Genomic DNA, 18,659 nt, shown 5'->3' on the forward strand with positions numbered 1-18,659 from the left:
CCGTGAATAAGTTTCACATATATAGACTGTGTCATATAGACTGATTCTGTATCTTAAAAATATCTTCGTTAAAAATTACTTAATAAATATTGTGCGGGAAAATGTCCTTAAAAGCACAACAACGCCATAAGGTGAGAGTGATTAGTTAGACCGGAGGTGGAGGGATTGTCACACTACTGTGGGGGAAAAAAAAAAAAAAAAAAAAACACCACACACACACACACACACACACACACACACACACACACACACACACTCTAAGAAAAAAAAATAGCTAGGAGGGTCAATGTCAGTGAGGATTAAAAAGAAAAATAACTTTTTAAATTCAGCGTGTTTTAAGCAGGAAAATGTGCGTTATTGTTTCTGAGCCGTACTACAGGTGCCAACAAATATATACACGTGCCATCACTGTGATAGTCAGGAGTAAGATGATTTGTTTAAAGTTGTTCTTTGGTGGTAGGTTATTTTAATAGTAAGAAACATACAGCTAAGTTTGCAGTTGCAAATTAGGATTCAGGAACATTTGTTTTAACCTCCATCATAAAGGGGGTAAAACCTATTCCAAGGCCAAAACAAAAGCACAACTAAATGAAAAAAATATATATCATCATGCTTTATCCTTTCAAATATGACACAAGTGCAGAAAAATAACTGCTGATGTGCCAGAAATATAGTGTGCTCCAACCTGCTTCTTTAACATAACATAGGTGTCAGCACTGCCTACTTCATTTCAGATGCATGACAAAACACAGCCCTCTCTTCATCTCCTTAAAGAGGAAGTAAACCCTAATGGGTTTACTTCCTCTTTTTTTCCCTGCAAAGGTAAAGCATAATGGACTACTATGCATCGCATAGTAGCTCATTATGTGTCACTTACCTGACACAGGAGCCAGCGAAGTCGCCGCTGTCCCCTGTAGTCCGCCGCATCCATGTTGCTTGTGGCGTCTCGCAGCTCCGACGAATCACAGCGGCGCAACCGCGATGACGTCACTCCCGCGCATGCGCACGGGAGTCGCGCCTCGCAGCTCCGCCGCTGTCATACGGCGAAGCCGCGATGACGTCACTCCCGCACATGCGCACGGGAGTCGACAAATTTGGCAAATCCATTCTTGGATTTGCCGCATTTAGTGCGCATGCGCGCCGCTGTCTACGGCGCATGCGCCGTAGACAGCGGTGCCCATTTTCGGGCAAATATCTCCTAAACCATATAGGTTTAGGAGATATTGCTTGGACCTACAGGTAAGCCTTAATCTAGGCTTACCTATAGGTCCAAGTTGTTTGGAAGGGTTTACTTCCTCTTTAACCCCTCCTTGTGCACAGGCATTTGAGCACAGAAAGTTATCTGCTTGATTTTACTAGTAGAAATCAACAGGTATCTCTTGAACTTATAACAAAAAACATTCAATGATGTATTTAGCAGATCAAAGGGAAGCAAATAAGAGAAGTTTAGGTTTCCTGACTGCCTCCAAAATAAGGAAGGCTGAGTGTAAGCTGCAGAGTTTCACCAGCTCGATTGTACTGCAACTCAGCGGGCTGTAGCGTGAGACAACTGCAGGTGGCGTTCTGCTGAGCACTGGACTGGACCTGGGGCTGCCATTTCTGCAACCCAGCATCTGTTATCATAATAAAGTGGAATTATGGGCTCCAGTTCAGTTACGTGATCTCCCCTGTATCTGCCAGTGGCTCTGCAGGAAGAGGAGAGCATGCTTGACAATGGCCAGTAAAGCCTGAAGCAGTGACATCACCCTTAGGTTTCAATGGCCCATCAGTTGTTGGCACTACCTTCTCTCCCAGCTGGCACGGGGGTGCTGGGTCATCGGAGCTGTCTGAAAATAAGTGAACAGCTCTTTCTTACAAAAGTCAGTTGCTTCTGTTACAAGGCTGGCATCACTGCTAACTAAGGGAAAGGGTGGTGGTGCAGTTTGGCCTTGTCCGGGCACTGCAAACAAATCAGTCACATAGCCAACATTACTATCAATAAACCAAAAACAAGTTTTATGTTGACTTCCATCTTCCTGAAAAGGCTTTTTACCTGTGTAGCCAAGTGCTGGCTACATCATTTTTGCCATCATGGGACACTCTTTAACAAAGATTGCATTGAGCTTTGTTCCCTCTAGTGCTTATTTTGAGCCTGGGGAGAGAAGATAGAGAAGATAGATTGTGGGACATGTAGTCTGGAAGCGAATTACAAGTTCCAGCTGGCTGGAGAGAGAAGAAATTCTGGATAAGGAGATAAAGAGTGGTCAGGGGAGGAGCTTGCTTTCTTGGGCCTCAAGGCCTGCAACTACAGGAGCGAGAGGCTAGGCTCCCCCAGTGTGAGTGGATGCCACAGCCTGAACGACATGGAGGGCTTCCTGTGAGTGAGTCTTATTCCTGGAGGCAGATCCACAGCTACAGGCTTGTCATCGGCAGAGTGGCTGTCCAGTGCCACTCACACAGACACTGCTGAATCCCATGGTCGTCAAGTGCACAGCCAGGCATTTTCAACTGTTTGCAGATCCTTCAAGAGCCTGTTCTGGGACATCCTATCTCCCAAAGTCCTGGTATCCTCGGGATTAGTGAGCAGGCAGAAACCCACCCTAAAGTATTGCATTCAAAAACACCGCATGCAGACACCTTTAGCCTATCCCTTTCTACATTAAAAGGCCCTCCCCAGGGAAACACTTTGCTTATGCTATTCAGCACTGCTGATCACCATTGCACAGCAACATCTTTGGGCCCCTTCATAGCTAGCTGAAGATTCTGGATGCCTCACTTCAAGGACTATCTTCAACCAAAGGAATTATCCAACATTTATTCTCCTTGAAAGCGGAACATACATATACATTTTGTATATTATTTCTTAATGGACATGGCATTAGAGGTGGCTGATAAATAGTATTTTCTTCCCCCTCTTGTACCTGGGGTCATAGGCCCTCCGTTTGAGATCTGTTGGTTCCTACCTCCTGGTTACATAGTAAGGTTGAAGACACCAATCCATCCAGTTCAACCTGAGTGAGTTCACAGTGATCGCCACTTCCTTGTATAGCTCTGTAGTTCTGTTCATGCTAAAATTAATTTGGGGTGGGGGGGAATATACATTTTTCTCTTTATTGTCAACTCATAATATTCAGTAAAGTATCCATTTGCAATTTCTGATATTTCTTTGGTGCCTTTTACATTCATAATCTTTGAATGTCAGAACCCATGGTGTCTGAGGTGCCAGGAGGCTTGCAAGGTCAGGGCAACCTTTGAGGACAGTTGTCTTCCAGCGACCCCTATGGGAGTGGCACTACACCTGTCTGCCATGTTGACCCTCTTGCGTCAAAACTCTGAATTGCTAAAAAGTCAAATTTATGCACATAAAGGACTTCTGACTTTTCTCCAACTTTCCTTATTAATGTTTCAGGTCAGTCACAACACATTCAAACTAACAGAACAACCAGGGAACTAGCATTTTAGTGATCATTTATGACAGTCCCTAGATTTCTCATGGCAGGTTTCCTTTAAAGCATTTACAGCCCCCCCCAGAGCGAGTCCTCCAATGCTGATTAATTAAGAGGGAGAAGAAAATATAGTAATCTTCAGTCTTAAGCTCCTTAATTAAAACAGGCTTAATGAAGGCTTTTCTTGACTCCTGCTGTGTCAACAATAACAAGGAAAAAACCCTCTCATCACAGTTCCTGGCACAGATTCACCAGCATACAGCAGAAGAAAGTGACGGGACGGGTCTTTACAGATCTACCAGCTGGGAGAACTTGCCTATAGATTTGTTCTCTGAAAATAGTTCAATCAAACTGCTTGATGGCTTAAACAAAAAGGGTAACAATACTCTTCATCAGCAAGACTGGTATGCGAGTGTCATCAGATCTTTAAGAGGAAGGTTGGCAAACCTCAGACAAAACCACAAATCATTTTTAGTAGTGAGATGCCTCACTAACCACCAAATTGCTGGGCTAAGCAAAGCCTAAATGGGTGCCAGGAGAAGAATACGATCCTTCCAATAGACTCCCTTAGAAGAATAACTTCATCATCGCTATAATAATGTCATCACAGTGGCTGATGATAGGACTTCCAAATTTCTTTAACCCAAAAAAGTGACATATTATAGCGAAAAGTCATTAGATGTGGTGACTGTACTAGTTTTCACCTAGTAATCCAGAGAATAACACTGTTACTGGGAAGCTACACTCACTTTCCCTACTTGATTTACAGAGGAAGTGGTTGTCATCGCCCAAGCTGGGTTACAAGCGTTTCTGCCTTTGTTCAATCTCTATTACATGGTGGCTGCTGGAATTACCAATTTAAAGTTTTGTTATATTTCCTTCAGTACAGCTCACAAAAATTGACCAGGACACTGCATTTCCAGGAAGATCAACAAGTATTTTCTGTACTTGCTAAAATGATCTTAACCTGAAAAAAAAAAAAAAAAAAAAAGAACAAATGCAGCCACCACATCCACATCTTGGGTTTAGTTATGTTTTCTAGTTCAATAATTTTTTCAAATATATCATAACACGGTAGTACAGAAAGGTACCTAGCCTGCCTAGTCGCTATAACTAGCGACAAAACAACAAAACATACATAGCATGAACTCAGGAGGAGGAACATCCCCCACAAATGATCACAGGTCTTTACAGATCTACCAGCCGGGAGAACTTGCCTATAGATTTGTTCTCTGAAAATTGTTCAATTAAACTGATGGCTTAAACAAAAAGGTTAACAATACTCTTCATCAGCAAGACTGGTATGCAAGTGGAACATCCCCTACAAATGATCACAGTAAACTTAAAATGTAGCATGCATGGTTTTCGGGGAAATCCCTATGGTTAAAAAAATTGACCAGGGCATAGAAGAAGTGAATAAACCCCATTGCAAGTAGCCCTGTACACAAAGACTAAGGAGGGCATAGAGACCCACCAAGAGAAAAAAGGACCAACAACAGTAACCAGGAAAGAAACCCAAGACAGGGAGGGAAGGAGGAGCCCGGGATCGCCGGAGATACCAGACAGAGCCAACCTACGACTCTCCAGCAGGAGATCAGGGAAGGCATTGGCCCACTATGGTTCCCAAATTTTCAGAAACTTGGCGTGCATGTCCTTAAGAATACTAGACATTTGTTCATTAAGCATCACAACCTGTCAAACTTTCTCTCACTCCCTGAAAGGGGACTGTAGGTTTCTTCCACAGCTATAAAACAGACAGAATGTCAACGTTTGTTGATGAAAAGGCTTGATGGGTTTAATTATGTTTTAGGCATTTTTTTAATTTATAATAGGAGATAAAACAGGCGCAAGGTCAGTGTAATCACTGGTAGAGATACCTTTGGCTTTTCAGCGGCGGGAGTCCTTTGGAGTTTGCCGACGCTGTCAGCCTTAGCTGTCTTTGCTAGCGAGTTCGGACACAGTTTGCAAGCTTCTTTGATGTAAGTGGATATTGGAATAAAGTATTGTTGGTTTTACTTACACTGACCTGGCACCCCGTTTTTCCCCTTTTTAGCTCTGTGTCCGAGGAAATCCCAAAACTCAACAAGGAGCTGCCGGCTTGTATGTATCCTGTCCAGTCACCATCTGCTGCCTTTTTATCCGATTGATCTGAGTCACATTGTGGTTCTTACCTATTCATGGACTAGTTGAACTTGAATCATTGTCTATTACTTTTAATTTTCTGCTTTTAATAGTTCACATTTTTATTTTATTGTTACTCAGTATATATTATATAGATACACCATCTTATGTCAGTGAGCGCTGACTCATCACGTTTCAGTAAGGGAATCTTTTCCATTTTTTTTTTGTTAAGATGACTGTGGACTTTCAACTGGAAGTTTTTTTTTTTTTTTTTTAAAAGGATACCATTTGTATAACCCACCCCCTATCCCTTCCAACTACCCCAAGCTGAACCATGCCACATAGGTGCTTATATTTCAGCTGATAAAAATTCATTGCCCACGTTACTCCTGTCCACACACTTTAATGATCCTGTTGCTCTTGCAGTTTGGGTCCTTCGCTTCAATTTACAGGATGTTAACTTACAAGCACAAAGCCGAGAACAAGATTTATTACTGGCTGGGGTGCAGTCAAGGGAGGCTACTGCCATCATAGGTGGTAAGCAAGCACCTACATGGTGAGCGATTGATATGGTGAACTTGTCTTTTATAAATCAGTACAGTAAACCTATGGTATATTTTAGATGTTAAAGACTTTGGAGTGCGACAGCTATTTAAAAGCCTATCTATAGTCAAGCAATTTTAATTTAATAACAGACTCCCTCCCCTATAAAGAACATTCTGCATTTTTTGCCTTTCCTACATAAGGAATTTAATTTGCCTTTTTTATGATGGAAAAAGATATGCAGGTGCCAAGGTCTGAGCTCTGCCAGAGGTGGTGGAGGAATCCTAGAGGACCCCTTCATCTCTTCTAGATGCAGATCTAGGACTGACTGTATATAATGGCAAGGCATGCTGGGGTGTGCTGCAGGATCTATTGGTGCTCGCTGCTGGGGGGAATCTATTCTAACTAGAGGGAATCTATTTTTTTCCGGGGGGGGGGGGGTCTATTGCTGCTGGTGGGTTGATCCTAGGTTGCTGGAAGAGATCTATTGTTGAGGGAGGGGTCTATTGTTACGGGTTGCCAAAGAGTCTATTGATGCTGGTTGTGGAGAGGAATCTGTTTTTGCTGCTGTGAGTCAAATTTTGTTCTGGGTGGTTCATTGTTGTTAGGGGGATCTATTGGTGGAGGCTGCAAGGGATCTATTTTACTTTTCTTGTCATTACCAAAATTTTATACAAATTACATAAAATGATACTTGGTTCTGTATTGTCTAAAAGGGCATTCCCAGGGAGGTGATGCAACCAAGGAATGGTACTTAGATGTGGGTAGGGTTGGAAAAAAAGGAGTGCCTCGTAAAGGGGAAGTTTCTGCACCTATTGTCTGAGGAAAAAAAAAATCCCTGGTCCAGGGGAATACAGAGCAGCCAAAATCTTGTGAGAAGATGCACTTGCATTGGACTAGGTGAATTTAGAGCAGGCAAACTCTCCAGAAGACACTCTAAATTCACCCAGAGATGCGGAAAATATAGGGGTAAGCCAAGGAGAAGGCCAGGCACTTCCAGCAGACTTTGCATTTTACGGTAAGGTCTGTTTTAAAAGGATGCACTTTTAATTTTATTATTAAAAAAGTTTTACCTGTATGGGTTTTTGACAAACTTCAGGTCTTCTTAGATCTCCAAGCCTTTTAGTTTTCCTTCACAAAATTCCAGATACTTAATATCACTTTCAGGATTACTCATTTGAATTAGTGAAAATAGATTACAAACGTGAACAATTAAGAAATACAGATTCTTCTAGTATGACCCACTGTTACTCTGTTCCCAGTTGGACAGTTTGGTGGGGGACAATAATAACCATTTCTCTTGCACTTCTCATACAGTATACGCAAAACTTTTAAACTATCCATTTGTCCTGAGGAAACAGACAACTTTCTAGTAAATAAGCCAAGCCACCATTCAACTTCGAAGATGAATATGCTTGCAAAAATATTAACATATTGGTACATGGTATTTTTACCAACAAAACGTGTAATATTATCTACAGTTGACCGTCAGTTATTTATCACTGGTGCTGAATTTAAAGTCCCAAATAATCTTTTGGCAATTTGGTGTACGTAATCCACTACAGCCAGCATACCTGAAGCCTGTGCTGTACAAGTTCTTCTCATCAATCTCATTCAAAAGTCCAAGAATGTTTTTTATTTGAATAGTGGCTGAGCAAAAACAATCTCAAAACAGACAAAAAAAAAAAAAAAAAAAAAAAATATTATATATATATATATATATATGGGTTGATTTACTAGAAGTTATTGTCAAAGCTTAATTGAACAAGCTGAAGTTAGAAGCCGATTTGCAGCTGCACCAGATTTTGTACTCAACTTTTAGTATATCAACCCCACAGTGGGTGCTTTGGGAGTTCCTCTCCTGCATCACAGGTAGAAGTCCTCAGCTCACCAACCAAAGGGAGATAGATGCACTAGTAAACTGTAACAGGGACTGGACAGGAACAATAAAGGGCTGGTCAGGAGGGCTAGGCTTCATTTAACACTGAACTTTGGGCAAACTATTAAAACTGTTACTAAACCCACAACAGTAAAATCGGTCTGTATATGCAGAATAGCATGCTTGTTATACTCGCTGTGGAACCTATGGGGTTAATCCTCGGCATGGTGTAAAAAGGCAGTTTGATGGTGTATGCACAGATTCTCCACCTCCTACACTGTCCCCTGGACAAGTCTGGATAAGACAGTGAGTGGAGTCAGGCTGCACATGCTCAGTTTGGTCTCTATTGCTTGCGAGAACATTTCCTGTTTGATTGGAGCTAGTCAGGGCATGGTATTGACATCACACATTTGGTCTTGTATACAGATCCTAATTTACAGCCCAGTCCCTCCCTCCTATGCCCAGTAACAAAAAAAAAAAAAAAAAAAAAAAGAAGAACAGTGGGTGGGATGTCACATCTTGATTGATAGATGATCCGCCTCCCATAAAAAGCATCAGGACACAGGCTATAGTGGATTTCAAGAGGCAGCGATTCCCATAAATGAAAGAACACTGCTGTACATGCTACTGCACTGTTCTACATTACACATTCAGCAATCCGCCTTGAGCTCCATCACACTTGGCAACCTACCTCCTGTCCTCCTCATTCCACCTGGTACACCACTGCCACTTTGCTAACACCCTACCTCCCGTCATACTTATCACACCTGGTACCTCAGTGGCAAATCAGCGACGCCTTGCTAACACCCTAGCCCCCCTCCCCCCCCCCAAAAATCCCATGAATTGATAAAGCAGCTTATACCAAAGTTGAGATAACAAGGGTCTCTTCCCTACAAATGTGTCAAGGCAGATAACGTGGTCTGTGGATGGGGGCAGATTGAAATATGGAACACTAAGTTAATAACGATGCCACCTCAGATGAATGATTAAGTGTTACTAAACCCACAACAGTAAAATCAGTCTGTATATGCAGGAAAGGATGCTTGTTGGGATTAATCCTCTGCATTGTATAAAAATGCGGTTCGATTCTGTCTCCTCTGATCCTCCCCTTCTTCCAATAACCTGATGATATTTACAGAGTCTATGGAGTCAGGCTACACATGCTCAGTTTGGTGTGCATTGTTTTTTTTCTTGGGAGGGTTCATGCGAACAGCAGAGGGTTAATCAGCACTATCCAAACAGGGTCAGGGGTCCTGGATCCTGATAGGACAAACGTGAGAAATGAAAAAACTCTTCCTACAAGCTTTACTAGGAAGTGATAGAAGTCACATTACTGTTATATACTGCTGAAAAAAAAAAAAAAAAAAAAAAAAAAAAAAAAAAAAAAAAAAAAGGTATTTGTCAGGTTATATTTACTAAAACAATTGCATTTCCATGTTGTGTACTGTGGGAGACCAAATATAGTAAATGTAGGTTCCGGGTATGGTAATGAGATGAGTGAGAATATATTTATATCTATAATCACAGTTTTACCTGCTAACAAATTTGTATTTCTGTCCATCTGGTCTTTAGATTTACACGTTCCTGCCACACAGCATAGCCGAGTAGGGACATGGTCTTTCTTGGCCGCAGATTCACTTTTATGTACACTCCTCCATCCCCTGCCTATGTTTAAACTGTGAAAGGAGAGAAGGCACTCTCCTCCTATCTGCATGTTCCTACAGCTAAACTGATCGACTCCTTCTGCTGCTTCTCCCTCCCTTCTCTGAGCTTTGCTGTACAGGGGATTGAAAAAAAACAGGTCGATATCATGTACACTGCTTGTATTTAAAAAATAAAATTACGCGCAACATTACTGAATATGGAGCTACAGTAATGCATTGTATATCTGTTTGGGAGTTTAGCTTCGGTTTTCAGTATAGAAGCCATGACAAGGTTCATGATTCATGAAAGATTTGGCAGAAGTGCACTCAAGTCAGTGACAAGGCCCCACATGCTTTTTGGCCATTCAAAAGCATATCCACGACAAGACCATTTTTATTAATCAAATAAGGAAACTGCACTATTTTCTAATTTTTATTAATCTTTGGTTGATATGGGACCTTTGAGGAATATTTATAGAACACCTGTACTAAATCAAAACTAGTCCTAACTCACCACTCCGTGTGAGTGGCTTTGTGGGTAGTATTAAGGATGGGGAGGTAGCGGAAGTTTGCCTTTTGGCAAGTGAAGATGGGAGTCACAAGTGATACAATGCTGAGTGAAAAGAGCTGGAGACAATATGGCCCCCCTACAGTGGCATGTTAAAAATCCCCAGAGTCTCCAGTTATGTATATTAATAGCTGAAGGCCTTGAGCCATCAAACCCACCACTGCCTGTGACATATGGAGTGCATGCACTATAGATCCAATCGCCACTCAAGCCTCACACAAAATTTTGGATAAGGAAAATTAAAAAGCCTTAATGACCACAACAGATGCCAATATAGAAGCAGATTTCATTATAAAGTCCTAGTAACCATCAGAGGACCACTGTTAGATTATTCGTGGTCTTGCTGTACATATTTCGCTATACTGCAAGGGAACAAAAGCTATTAAAGCAGTTGTGTTTGCTGCTGGGTGTTTCAGAGTTGGTAAAGCCATAAATCAATTTAGTATGTGATAGAGCAGACTAGAAAGGGATTAATCAGCATGCAGACTTGAGTCACAGCAATAAAGATAAAGGATTAGGCAGAGCAAGAGAAGAAAAAAACAGCTCTTTAGGCACACACCTGTGAACCGGAACGTGTTCTTTGGCAACTAGGACATTCACGGTGGGTGTTTTTTTATCCAGAGCTCCTGGCAGGTCAGGTAGGACTCCTTTGTGGACAGCTGGGTGCTGGGGTGGCTGCTGGACATGTGGTGACACAGCTGGCTTCTCATCCTGCAAAATGTAAAAGCAGCGGGAAGTTGGCACTAAAGCTGAAATACAACTAGTTTTCTGCACAGCAGCTAATAATCTATGACATATGTTCACAACTTTTATCTGCTCATAAGCCACATTCAGGATCAGCCTGGCTTTTGTCATTGGATAAATTGAGTGAACTTCTTCAGTGACCATGCAAGGAGGAGCAACAGGTTCTCGTTAACCTCTTTGCTCCCCCACAAAAAAAAAACATCAAACACACACAGCTCTAATCCCGCCTATAGCTCCTATTGTGTTCTGCTGGCGGGGAGCACTAATAATTAGTACTAATAATTAGTGTTGCCAGCTATATAGTCGGCAGCACTAATCATTAGGGAATAACCCGAAAGGCTGGTTATACACAAGTCAGTTGATAGATCAACTTGTGTACAACCAAGGTGCCCATACCTAGATCGAAATTCAGCCGTTCCCTGCTGAGCTAGCCAAATTTCGATCGATTTATGGCCAGCTTTAATCTCTCCCCCTTTCTCCATTCAGGGATGCAACACTCTCCCATTGGATAGTGAGAGAGTTCTTTTCTGTTTGGTTCCAGTGACCACACAGAGCAGCAGGGGAGTGAAATGAAGGTCAAGTGTAACTGTCATGGCCAAAGTTCCTGTGGAACTTTTGCTTTGTACTTTAAAAATGCAAAAGAAAAAAAGTTATTTGCAGCCAAGATGTTTCGGGGGAAGACATCTCCCCAATCAAGGCTTAAGCAATGGTGGTATTAGACTCCTGATGGAATGCACTAGAGGTCCTTTGTTAAGGCTCGACAAAGGCTAGGATCACCTAACAGCACAAATATCTTGGCTGGCCATTCTTGTTGCCAAAAGCAGACACCAATCTTCATCAAGCCTTAAAGATCAGCCAGCAAAGCTTAATGCTGTTAAGAGATGCTAGTCTTTTTTTTTCAGGCTTTAGCAAAGGATCACTAGTGCATTCCGTTGTTATTCTAAGAACATTTACTGCTCAAGCAGTAAACTCCCCAAGGAAGGAAACTTTAACTCTCATTGATACCCTTACCCAATAAACGTTCCACAAAGACTTAAGGGATTTGGACATCTGCAATAGGCACTACTCAGTAAACATCCAAGTGTTTATAACCTGCCGAGTGATCTTTGTTGTGATCAGAGAGGTGCACAGACAATACTTCCACCACAGATCTGCTACCGTTCAGGAGAAAAAAAAAAAAAAAAAAAAAAAATAACACACACTCCACTATATATCCATGAGAATCAACTCTCAACCCAGTGCCCCCCCCCCCCCCCCACGCACACACACACACACACACACACACACACACAGTGGATGTCCGGAGTTCGGGTAATTGACTGCCTTCTATTCACCCCCAACCCTTATACACTTACCCCACCTTCACTCCCTCATGGTTCCTTGCTCCTCAACATGCAGCAAGAATGCTCAACATTTTTGGGTATGGCTGTGCATGTGACCTGCTACCTGTGTCATTGCCCTGGCCTAACAGACATACCACTAGACCCAAGCATTGTCAAATTGGAAGGGGAGCGACATTACCAGCCGTTTTAAGAGCAAGCGCTGCAAGGGACCTTATAAGGGCATCAGGGACGTTTCCTTTCCAGAGACACGGTCCTCCTGTCCCACAGGAGCCAGGTGACCATGTCTCTTTAGTGCTACAGCATACAGCTTGTGGTTAGGCACAGCACGCGAGTGTGGTTTCCATGTTGTTATTGATGGATATTAGATTTGCCTATTTTACACAATTATATTTTTGGTATTTCTTCAAATGATAAATTGATACCAATCTCCTGGGATGAAGCTCATAGCAAAAACGTGTTGAATTACTTACCTACATCTGTAAATATATTGCATTGTTCTCTGCCTACCTGTCACTTGACATTCTAAAGCGATTACACAAGTTAAAAAAAAAAAAATAAAAAAAAAAAGGGTTTGCAAAGCTTATTACCCAGCTGTTTGGATTCATTTATAATATTTATAATACAGGTTTTTAATAGGCTATCTTTTATATATGTTTTGATATTGTTGGCATCCCAATAGCACCATTAATGATTGTCTCCAAACTGTGGCCCGGGGGCCAGATGCAGCCATTTGCTTTCTTTTATTGGCCTTTGGGACATGATATCATCCTCTGACTCAAAGTCCAAAAGTGTGTAGGGCATTCGGGAAGCAATTGTAATGCACCTTAATGCATGCCTAAATATCTGTGTGAATACAACCTAAAACAAAAATCTTTGACAGAAGCATCCAAATTACCTCCTTGTGGCCTTGCAAGCTGTTAACTGTCCTGGTAAATTTCCCCACATAGCTGTCATTGTGAGTTCCCGGTCCCAGGGCTGCTAGATGTGTAGTGGGACTGTGAATCTGGGAATTGTTTTCGGACGTGGGCTGTACACGGGAAGCCTCCTTTACATGTTGGGCTGCCCCTCCAGGGACGTTTTCTTCCCTCCCGTCATTTTTCAGGGAGCTCTGGGGTGGAGGTTTGTTTAGGTTCTGAAGAAGAAGACCAGAGTCAGAGAGCAGAATACTATGAAGAGAACAGCTCAGGCATGAAAACCCCTGGCTATCACATCTGGTCTACACAACTGTCACTGTGCCTCTAGCCCAGCTTACCTGGTCTCTGTATTACAAATAACAAATAGATTTCCAGCCTAGAGCAAATCAACCACACTGCAGATGAATTCATAAAATATTAACACCCCACAGCATATAACAATACAACCCGTCAGGAGGAAAAAACAAACACACAGAGGAAGGCTTTGAATTAATGTGCAATTCTACCTTTGGAGTACAAGAACTGTACAGTATGCCTTTATCTATTTCCTTACTTGCGTCTGGAAAAAACTAAATAAAAAAATGACATGGCCGTTCTACCAACAGATACTCTCTGTGGCAATGAAACATGACCACACTTTCGCCTACTTACAGTAGCATTGCATGGCTCTTGGGGTGCCTTGTCCTCTTGCTGTACTTGACCTTCCAGCACTGTGGGGGTTAATAGCTAAATTCAACAGAAAAAGTCTTTGCAAGGCCTTCTCCATTAAGTAATTATTTTATTGCTTTTACTACCTATAACAATCTTTGAATGGGGGAGAGAATTCTGAGATGTATCAGACTCCCTTCCATTCACAGATTGTTACAGGCAGTGAAAACAATGAAAGAACATGAGGGGCAGGTTAGCATCAGGAACTTTTTCTATTGCATTCAGCCCAGGGACTCAAAGCTAATTACATCCCGTACACCAGAGGTTCAGAGACAGGAAAAGGGCAGGCATCCCTGAAATGAAGATTTCTATAGGATCCAGCTGCTTGTAAAATGTGGGACATACTTTTTATAGGTAGATTAGGCCAATTAAGCTGTAGGGCAAAAAAAAACAAAAAAAACACAAGTTTAGCTTTAAGCACTGTACAGCTTTACACATAAAGATCCCTTGCATTTGTGGGCTTTTTCTTTGCCATTTCCCTACTTGGGCTCTGAAAAAAATTACATGGGTATGCTACCAACCGCCATTCTCTGTGGCTGAAACACTTGCTCTCATTGTGCATTGCAGGCCTTGTCCTGTAACTGTCACCATGTGGGTATTAATGCCGACCACTTTAATGAATGGTTTTAGTCATGGTTGTAAACGCACTAGCTATTTTTTTTTTACCTTCATGCATATATATGCATGAAGGTAAAAAACCTACCGTTTGCAGCAGCCCCCCCCAGATGCCCCCGTTACTTACCAGAGTGCTTCTCAATCTAGTGATGTCCACAAGAGTCTTACCTGGCCAAGGACTCGCAATCCCGATTAGCTTTGGCTTCCGCTGCTGTCAATTACAGCCAGTGAGCCAATCAGGAAACAGAGGGGGTGGGGCAAACTGCAGCTCAGTTTTGACTGGGAGCATGCCTGCTTGGATGCCCCCACAGCAAAATGCTTGCTGTGGGAACACCCGGCAGGAGGGAGGAGCCAGGAGCGCTGGTGTGGGACCCGAGAAGAGAAGAATCCAGGCTACTCTGTGCAAAGCCACTACACAGAGCAGGTAAGTATAACAGGTTTGTTAGAAAAAAAAAAAATCCAACATGACTTTAGTACCACTTTAAGAATATGGCAATATAAAATAAATCAAAATAATTCAGGAAAGGCAGAAGAAACTTAAATCCTTGCAGGAAAAAAAAATGTATATGCAGTAATTTGATTTTTGAGTATTGATGGAATGGTGGAATTCATTGCATACTAGTTTACATACAAAAACAGATGTGTTAAAAGACGAACGCAACTGAAGTAAGAGGCTCTACAGAACATAACCAAAGCCTATTGTGCCTGTTCAAGTATTACATCTCAAAATAGGATTTTTAGAACAGCTTACCTGTAAAAAAATGTGGGTTATAGGCCACCTTCAGGTGATGGACACTGGCATGCCCTAAATTAAAAAGCGCACTCCCTATATAACTAAATACATCTACTTGATAGAATCTGGTAAATGTATGGACTGAAGACCAAGTTACTGCCTTGCAGATCTGAGCCACGGAGGCTTGCTGATGCACTGCCCAAGAAGCACTAACAGCCCTGGAGAAGTGCGCTTTAACATGAACAATTACTTGACGAATCCATTTAGAAATAGTAGGATTTGGACACTGCCTGTCCTCTTTTAGGACCATCTGGCAACACAAACAAAACATCTGTTTTATGAATCTGAGCGGACACTTTCAAAATACTTTGACCGCTCTCACCACATCAAGAGAACGTAGTAATCTTCCTTCCACAGAACAAGGTTCTGGAAAAATAAATAAAAAAAATTAAGGCAGAACAATATCCTGGTTTAAGTAAATAAAAAAAGATACTTCCTTAGGTAGGAATTCAGTATGAGGCCACAATACAACCTCATCCTTATGAATAAACCAATATGGCTCTTTACAAGAAAGAGCAGCCAACTCCAATACTCTTCCTGCAGAAGATATGGCAACCAAGAAAATGATTTTTCCTCGTCAAGAGGACCAAGGAAATCTCGCATTGGCTCAAAAGGCTGCTTCTGTAAAGCCAACGGGACTAAATTTAAGTCCCAAGGGTTCAGGGGTGACCTGACTGAAGGATTAAACCACGATACCCCCGAATAAAGTTATGAACCAGAGAGTGTGAAGCAAGTGGTTGTTGAAAAAACACACCTAAAAGCCAACATCTGGCCTTGATAGGATTAGAAATGAAGCTGGCCTTTAGTACTATATGTAGGAATTCAAGGATTCTACCTATGACATATTTCCTGGTGTGCCAACACCTGGATTCATACCAGGAGACATATGCCTTCCAGATTCTATAGTATATGACTCCGGAGGCCGGCTTCCTAGCATTAACCAAGTAGTAACTACTGAAGCTAACAGCCCACAATCTTTTAGAAGGTGCCTCTCTATAGCCGAACTGCTAAATTTAGCATTTGTAAGGTAGGATGGAATACCGGACCTTTGCGAGAGAAGGTCTGGCCATAGCGGTAGAGTCCAAGGGTCCCCCATCGCATTTTTACGATCTCTGCAAACCAAGATCTCCTGGGCCACAAGAATCACCCCCTTCCCTTGCTTGATCCTGCGAGAAAGCAGCAGAACAGGAGGGAACACATAGATCAGTGAAAAACTGATCCCACTGAAAAATCAAGGCATCTGTTCCGTGTGCCAACGGATCCCTTTGTCCTTGGCACAAAGTTGTCGATCTTGCTGTTGAACCTGGACACAAACAGATTCACGTCCGGAACTACCTATTTTTGGCATATTGACAGAAAGCTGTTGGAGGGGAAGGGACCATTCTCCCGGGAATAATTGTTGGTGACTCAAGTAGTCCGCCTGCCAATTCCCTATCCCTGGAATGAAAATTGCTGATAGGCAAGGAATGTGGCTTCCCAAGATAGAATACGATTCACCTCTCTGGGCGACTTCTCGTGTCCCCTTGGTGATTGATATAGGCTACAGCTGTGGCATTGTTGGAATGTATCCTGACAAGACAATTCCGTAGTCTGAGCGTCCAGGCCTCCAGGGCCAGGCGTACTGCCCAAATCTCTAGATTATTGATGGACAAGGTCATCTCTGATTTGGACCATTTTTCTTCCAGAACTGCTCCCTAGCCCTGAAGGCTGGCATCTGTTACCACCTTCCAGGTAACTGGTAGAAAGGATTCTTGGATATCAACCACCAATTGATGCTCTGACGCACTTTGGGGGATAAACGCATTGGGAGTCCAGAGATTGGACCTTCTTGTTCCAAGTTGACAGGATACCGTTTTACAGCAGTCTTGAATGAAACTGCGCATAAGAAACAGCCTTGAAAGAAGCCACCATCTGTCCCAACAATTTCCTGTTTTGACATTGTTCCTACCAGACCCTCGTAAACTGTAGAAGCCCCCCCCCCCCCCACTCAAGCGAGCGGGGGTGCCCCTTCATAAAGGGGCTTTAGTATTTTGTTTTATGGGTTTCCTCCCCCAGGTCCTCTTTTGGCCCTGGGACGGACCCTGAGCGTTACCTCTTGAACCGGATGGTGGAAGCAATCATGACTGCCTGGAGGCCGATGCCCTTGGCACCGGAGAAGAAGCACGTTTTAAAAGAAAAAATGCTTAAAACTAACTGGTAGAAAGGAATTTTTCCCATTAGAAATTCTTTGGATATACTTCTCCAGATAGTCTCTAAATAACCGTTCACCATGAAATGGAAAACTGGCCAAGAGCTTTTGCATGGTGCTTTAGTTGACCAATTTTTCAACCATAGGATTCTAGGCACATCCCTAGCATGAGCCGTGAGGCCTGGAGAATAGAATATTTCATAGCGTCTTGTCAGGAACCATGAAACAGACAGAGAAAGAAGTACAATCTAATAACACTTGTTTATTAATAAAAATAAAAAGATAAATAGGAAAAAGCATAGGTCAAGCAAGGCAGAGTCCAGTAGCCAGATCGGGTAGTCAGCCAGTCCAAAGTTCATAAGCCAGATCGGGTAATCAGCCAGTCCAGACGTCTGGGATCCACGGAGAGCAACTGCAAGCAGGATGGAAGCCAGGAGGGATGCTAGCAAGCCAGTCTTGAAACAACAGCAGGAGATGGTTCCCTGTGATGTGACCAACGCGAAGGCAAATGGAAAAGTAAACAGGAAGGCTTTAAATAGGCAGGTCAGACGAGCATCATCAGGAACAGCTGGTAACTGTGGAAAGAGAAGAGCTGGCAATTAGCCGACAGCTGAGCGGCCAGCCCAGAGGAGGAAGGGCTAAGCCAGCCCTGACACGTCTACTGTAAAACACAATGCTTCTGATCTCCTGGCCAAATCTTGGGCCTGCTGATCAGGAATAATCTTGAGTATCTTCACAAACTGGACCTTTAAGGACAGATATTCTGATCGCTGTCAGCGCAGGCTGAACTTGCAAGCGAAATATAGCTTTTAGAAAGCAATTCCAACTTCTTATCTGTTGGATCCTTTAGCATATATGTATTGTCTACTGGACAAATCAGGTACAGAGGATATAGTATAGTTAACTGCTGAAAATCCCAATTTCTTATAAAACTCTTCCTCCATAGGATATAATTGTTTATCTGGGTGCTCCCAAACTGTGCTAATTGGCAGTAAAAATGTGGAGCGGACCAATTCAATGAGAGACTGTACCAACCCCTGCCAACTTGATACTTTTGTATTAGGTTCTTCGGACATCAGCCTCTTCCTGGTCCCTTGAGAGAAATTAGTAATCTCTTGCCCCTTATTCCTCAGCATGAGGGTCCTGAGCAATGGACCCGTTATGTTTAGTCCCAC

At 42.5% G+C, this 18,659-nt stretch overlaps 1 protein-coding gene across 1 annotated transcript in view; it reads right to left on the reverse strand.

The window, feature by feature from the left end:
* The window catches only part of LOC143932986 (uncharacterized), a 163,622-nt gene that overhangs the window by 52,424 nt on the left and 92,539 nt on the right, over positions 1 to 18,659 (reverse strand). Inside the window, 2 exon segments of the mRNA XM_077455909.1 lie at positions 10,739 to 10,890; positions 13,162 to 13,398. Of these exon segments, the coding sequence (XP_077312035.1) occupies positions 10,739 to 10,890; positions 13,162 to 13,398 (389 nt within the window).

This window comes from Lithobates pipiens, unplaced genomic scaffold (assembly GCF_037356315.1).
Source record: "Lithobates pipiens isolate NorthernLeopardFrog02 unplaced genomic scaffold, aLitPip1_a1.2 Scaffold_27, whole genome shotgun sequence".
In the NCBI taxonomy this organism is placed as follows: Eukaryota; Metazoa; Chordata; class Amphibia; order Anura; family Ranidae; genus Lithobates; species Lithobates pipiens.